Source organism: Orycteropus afer, unplaced genomic scaffold (assembly GCF_000298275.1).
Source record: "Orycteropus afer afer isolate SDZICR_OR568_19922 unplaced genomic scaffold, OryAfe1.0 scaffold00033, whole genome shotgun sequence".
In the NCBI taxonomy this organism is placed as follows: Eukaryota; Metazoa; Chordata; class Mammalia; order Tubulidentata; family Orycteropodidae; genus Orycteropus; species Orycteropus afer.
Window position 1 is genome coordinate 1,526,676 of NW_006921620.1, and position 6,685 is coordinate 1,533,360.

The following is a 6,685-nucleotide window of genomic DNA, read 5'->3' on the forward strand; positions in this document are numbered from 1 at the left end:
TTAGCCTCATAAAACACCAACTTTTTGTCTGTCTTGTTCCTCTGCCTGCCTCATAGTCAGATACGTACTTAATGAATAACTGAATGTCACTGTGCTCGTTTCTGTGAATAGCCATAAACTGCCTGGTATTGGCTCAATGACATTTATATGTTTGCGTATTTTTGTCGGAGAGGTGAAGAAGTCACCGGATTAAGCAAAAGGGAAACAACAAAGTGCACGTCTTTAATCTACTGACTGCCCAATGTCTTGCGTGGCCCACAGTATGTGGAAATGTGTCAGGACTCCAATGCCTGAAGCTTTCCTTTCTTTGAACTATTGTCTTTCCTAAAAATAATGTTGAGTCTGAAGTTTACAGTTCACTGTACTTTTTTAGGAAAAGATTATTTTCAGATTTTCTTTTCTATAATCTCGTTTCCATCCAGCCACTAAGCAACAACTGCCTCCCGGAAGCGATCTAATTTCCGCGCAAGCGCCTAAAGCTTTCTGGTGCGCATGAATAATTAGAAGCAGCTGGGCGGGAAGTGTTGCGCAGGCGCGTTTGGCCGACTCGCTCAGTGGGGAGGTCTCGGAGCCGGCGACCCAGGCATCTGGGTAGCTACAGAAGTCGTACTGCTTTAAACTGTGAGTTTCGGACGGTTTGTTTTATGGTGCGGGATTCTAAGGTACTAGAATGAATTCGGAATTCGTGACTGTGGTTTTGTCTCAGTGCAGTATTCCCACCCGGATCCCTCTGACCTGCAGCGGGAAAAAAAAAAAAAAAAAAAACTTACTTACGCGCCTGCGTAGTAAGCTTCCCGCTTCATCTCAGGTCTGAGGCAGAACAGCAGTGTCCCGCTGAGCTCGTGGCCCGGATAATGCCCATTCATTTCCCTCTCCCTTTCTCCTGGCGCTCGTGACTCGTGGCGATGTTCATTCTTCAACAACTCACGACCATCCTGGCACTCCTTCTTAGTGGTTTCATCGATCAATCCCCTATCTCAGGTCAAACTGCTCTGTGCACCCCTCCCACGCACAAACAAACGCTAGCAGTCTCCCACTACCCTTCCCATCGCCGCTAGCTGCTGATGTCCCCCCACACACACACCCGACTAGGACAGTCTCCATTCGGCTCCTTGCAGGTATTTCGGCTCCTTGCAAATCAAATCATTAGAAACGGCCCACAGTTTAACTTCTTTTGGGGATTTGGACACGCCGCGTTTAAAATGTTTGCCCCTTTAGGACAATGGCATTTTTTAATGCTTGCTTCAGTGAGTGATTTAAACTTCTCCTCTTCTCCAGCGTTCTAATTTTCACAGTTCTTTTGCTTCCTCTGTGGACATGACCCCTTAGCTGACACTTTGTGTCCTTGTGTTGTGATGGAAGTGTCTTTGGGGTTTCAGATGGATGAGCCAATGGCTTATTCTCCCCTGTGTGACCGGCTTCAGACTGATGGCTCGTTAACAAAATATGAACAGAATTTTAAACTTCCAGGTATGTTTTTCACTTACAATAATAACTTCTTGACTCCTTAAAGTGAATTGTATGTTTACATAGGAACATTTTACAAATTAGTAAAGCTTTTTAAGATCTAGATTTAGGGTTGAATTGCAGTTTAGAGAGAGCCTTGTCATTTAACAGATGAAGTTACTAAAGTCTAAACATGAGTGACTGCCTAATTAACACCAAGTGTGTCAATGCTCTGTCTAGAATTTGTCTCCTTCTAGACCTAAGTTCTTATCTCTTCTCACCGTACTGCTTTAAGCTTCACGTTGGAAGGATGTTTACTAAAGTATTCAAAGGTAGAATTCAATGATAAAAATACATGAAATGTTTATAACTACAGTAAAACACCATACCTGTGCCCTCCCCCCTTCAGTGGTTGAATTCTTGCCTTGTACCTCATGTGAAGTCACCACTTGCCTGTGGGTGGAGACTTGCATGTTGCTGTGATGTTGAACAGGTTTCAGCAGAGCTTCTAGAGTGAAACAGACTAGAAAGAAAAGCCTGTCAATCCATTTTGGAAAATCAGGCAGTGAAAACCCTATGGGTGGGTTGCAAAGGTCTAATCTGCAGCTGATCATAGCACAGGACTGGGCAGCATTTTGTTCTGTTGTACGTGATCTCCATGAGTTGGGGGGCTGACTCCATGGCAGCTAACAACAGCAATGCTAGATTTTATATTTACAGTGTAATTTATGTGACTATTAATCTACTTTAATAAATTATTTGCTCATCTCCTGCCACTCTCAGTGCTTTGGGGGGTATATGTGTGTATGTATATATATTTTGTTGTTGTTGTTATGTGCCGTCGAGTCGGCCTGATCTAAACATTTCTATTACAAACCTGTTAGACTTCATTTTTATTGAACACTTTGTATGTGTTGGGAGACAGACAGTTCTCCATTAATCTCTCATGGCTGCTAATAACAACAACATATCTCAGAGTACATGATGCAGTGTTTGAACCTAACCTAGATCTCTGGGGTGAAGAGAAGAGGGTCAAATAATATCTGCTCTTATACACTAAAATGTACCTGGGACATAGTAAGCATTCAGTAAATATTTGTTAAATGGAGGCATTCCAGTTAACTATTATTTTTTTCTAAAAGGGAGCAAAATCTTTTCCATCTTTGTTTTAAGTGATTTTAGTGTTGTCCAAAACTTATTAATCTTGGCCTTTTGTCCATGCTAGTTATATACTTATAGGTATACTTAATGCTTTCTGATTGTGAGTAAACTCGACTTTGGTCTCAAAATGAGTACCTTTCCTGGTCTCCCTAGTTTTGGTGGTAAATCCCCGTTACTTATGCTTAAGACTTTAGAGTTGTCATGAAGATAATACTTTCTTTGTTTTAACTTCCTTGATCTAGTTTCCCAGTTTTATCTTTTTCATGTATATAGCATGTATTCCCACTGCTACCACATTAATTCATTTATTTATCACATTGCTCCTAAATTGCAATGAGGTTTCTAACCTGAATACGTATTTTCACTTTCCATACTCCATTTCATCGTGTACACTGGTACTAGAATAATCTTCAGATGCCACTTTCATCCAGTTAAATGAATGCTGTCCCTCTTCCATTTTTCTTAAGATTACCTATATTTCACAATTCACCTTTCCCTTATTAGTCATTTGACAGGTCATTGTGCACTTCTGCCTTGTGTTACTATTCCTGTATTGCTTAGAACTCTGAAGTTTTTTATATCTCTTCAGTTTATACCTGTAAGCTCCTTAAAGATAGTATCTCCCATAGCTACTGATTTACAGGGTGTTTTAGTCAGGGTGCAAATGATTAATCTGATTTGGTTCTAGGATTATGTTTGGGAGAGTGCTACCATTCTAATATTCCTCTAAAAATCTGCTGGGAAATGAAGAGTAGGGTGAATTTTATCCCATATTTCAAGTTTTGTAACCTTTATTTAAGGGAATATAGAACATTATAAGTAGTGTCTTTGATAATTTATAAAACATGCTGAAATTTGATTCAAATAGTTCTTTTTTACGATTCTTAATAAAAGCTAAAGTTTTATCAAAAACATAGTCAGTGATAGGTTCCATAGGGAATAAAGCTGATGAAGTCTAGGCATGTAGCTATCTTATGATCTAATTTGATCTACTTCCCCTAGAAGGACTCACTTTGGATCAAAACCAAAACCAAACTCATTACCGTCGAGTCAGGTCTGACTCATAACAACCCCTCCTTACATTTCTAAGGTAGTATCACTACAGAACTAGATCGCCCAGTCTTCCTTCCGAGGAATGACTGGTGGGTTTGGACCGCTGGCCTTCTGGTTAGCAGTCAAATGCCTTAGGCACTGCACCAGCAGAGGTCCTAGCTTTGGATGGTGGGACTTATTTTACTTTGTGTTCCCAGAACCTAACAGTCCCACATATAGTGGGTGCTCAAAACTATTTGAATTATTTGATGTAAGGATATAACATAAAATATTTAGAGTGAAGGATGAATGAATAGCATGGCCCTTTCTTTTGGGATATTTTTGACTTTTTTTTTCCTGATAAAAATAATAGATCCTTATTGAAGAAAATTTAGAAATTGTATAGTAGCCAAAAGAAGAAAATAGTATCTATAAGTCCATACCCAAATATTGCCATTGTTAACATTTTGTTACAGTCCTTTAGTCTTCCCATGTATAAATATGCAGGTGCCCTGGTGACACAGTGGTTATGCTCTTGGCTGCTAACTGAAAGGTTGGTGGTTCAAACCTAACAGCCACTCAGTGGGGAAAAGATGTGGTAGTCTGCTTCCTTAAAAATTACAGCCTTGGAAATCTTATGGGACAGTCCTCCTCTGTATAGAGTTGTTCTGAGTTGGAATCAACTCTGTAGCAATGGATTTGATTTGATTTTGGGATGTAGACATGTAGATACATGTTAACCTCTCATTCCTAATCTCTGTTTTTTGCTTAGCAGTCTGTCTTGAACATTTCTTATATAATGAAATATTCTATAACTTGATTTAAGATGACTGCTTAATGTTCCATTGTATAGGCGCTCTGGTGATGTAGTGCCTAAGACATTTTACTGCTAACCAGAAGGCTGGTGGTTCAAACCTGCCAGCCACTCTTCAGAAGGAAGATTGGGTAATCTGTAGAAATCTACCAGCAATGTTCCATTGTATAGTAAACTGTAATTTACTTAATTAGCTTTGACTGTTGTACTTTTAAATTGTTTCTTATTTTTTGCTATTAAGAAAAATGCTATAGTGAAGAAAGTACTTGGCATAGTATAGAGGATCAAATGCTTACAGTTTTCCATTCGCTCAGCAAACTTTTTTTTTTTTTTGGTATCTGTCATTAGGTGCCATCACATGAGTTCCAACTCATAGTGACCCTTTATGCAACAGAGTGAAATGCTGCCCGGTCCTGCAGGATCCTCACAATTCTTGCTATGTTGAGGATCAATTCATCTTCTTGAGGGTCTTCCCTTTTTTCACTGACCCTCTACCAAGTATGATATCTTTGTCTAGGTACTGGTCCCTTCTGACAACATGACCCAAGTAGATAAGACAAAGTGTGGCCATTCTTGCTTCTGAGGAACATTCTGGCTGCACTTTTTCCAGGACAGAGTTTTTCATTCTTCTGGTAGTCCATGGTATTTTCAGTATTGTTCACCAACACCACAATTAAAAAGTCATCAACTCTTCTTCAGTCTTCCTTATTTGTTCTCCAGCTTTCATATGCATGTGAGGCAGTTGAAAATACTATCACTTGAGACAGGTGCACCTGTCTTCAAAGTGACATCTTTTTAACACTTTAAAGCATTCTTTTGCAGCAGATTTGCCCAATGCAATATGACAACTCATGTTTTGACTGCTGCTTGCATGGGTGTTGTCCAAGTAATATGAAATCTTTGACAACTTCAGACTTTTCTCCATTTATTGTGATGTTGCTTGTTGGTCCAGCTGTGAGGATTTTTACCTTCTTTATGTTGAGGTATAATCCATACTGAAACCTATAGTCTTTGATCTTCATTAGTAAGTGCTTCGAGTCATCTTCACTTACAGCAAGCAAGGTTGTGTCATCTGCATATTGCAGATTGTTAGTAAGTCTTCCTCCAATCCTGATGTCGTGTTCTTCATATAGTCCAGCTTCTTGGATTATTTACTCAGCATACAGATTGAATAAATATGGTGAAAGGATACAAGCCTGACGCACATCCTTCCTGATTTTAAACTATGCAGTGCTTGAACCTTTTGGTCTATGTACAGGTTCCTCATGAACACCATTAAGTGTTACGGAATTCTCATTCTTTGCAGTGTTTCCATAATTTGTTAGAATCCACACAGTTGAATGCCTTTGCATGGTCAGTAAAACACAGGTATACATCTTTCTGGTGTTCCTTGCTTTCAGCCAAGATCCATCTCACATCAGCAGTGATACTCCTTGTTCTACATCCTCTTCTGAATCCAACCTGTATTTGTCAGTTCTCTGTCAAAATACTGCAACTGTTTTGAATTATCTTCAGCAAAATTTACTTGCATGTGATATTAATGATATTGTTCAATAATTTCCTCATTCTGTTATATCACCTTTCTTTGGAATGGGCACAAATATTGCTCTCTTCCAGTTGGTAGGCCAGGTAACTGTCTTCCACATTTCTTGGCATAAACAAGTAAGTGCCTCCAGAGCTACATCCATTTGTTGTAACACCTCAGTGGATGGTCTGTCAATTCCTGAAACCTTGTTTTTCGCTAAAGCCTTCAGTGCAGCTTGGACTTCTTCCTTCAGGATCAGTGTTCTTGATCCTATATTACCTCCTGAAATGGTTGAACGTCGACTCATTCTTTTTGATACAGTGACTGTGTATTCCTTCATCTTGTTTTGTTGCTTCCTGCATCAGTCAATATATTGCCCTTAGAATCCTTGCAGTTTGAGGCTTGAATTTTTTTCTTTGGGTCTTTCAGTATGAGAAATGCTGAGGGTGTTCTCATCTTCTTCCCTTTTTGTTTCATGAATCCAAGTCTTTGCACATTTCATTATAATACTTTATTTTGTCTATTTTTAATGCATTTTATTGAAATATAATTTATGTACAGCGGAATACACAAAACTAAAGTGACATGGGTCAATGCATTTTTTTTTTTTTTTTTTTGCAGTGTTCCCTCCCCTCCCCGCCCACCCCTGGCAACCAACAAAGAAAGTTTCCCTCCATATATAAACCTTTCCTTGACCCTCCACAACA

At 39.2% G+C, this 6,685-nt stretch overlaps 1 protein-coding gene across 1 annotated transcript in view; it reads left to right on the forward strand.

Moving 5' to 3' along the window:
* Window positions 1-1,355: 1,355 nt before the first annotated feature.
* CDC7 (cell division cycle 7) overlaps window positions 1,356-6,685 on the forward strand; it is a 53,170-nt gene continuing 47,840 nt past the window's right edge. The window contains exon 1 of the mRNA XM_007936043.2: window positions 1,356-1,470. Within this exon, the coding sequence (XP_007934234.1) occupies window positions 1,356-1,470 (115 nt within the window). The remainder of the gene's footprint in view (window positions 1,471-6,685) is intronic.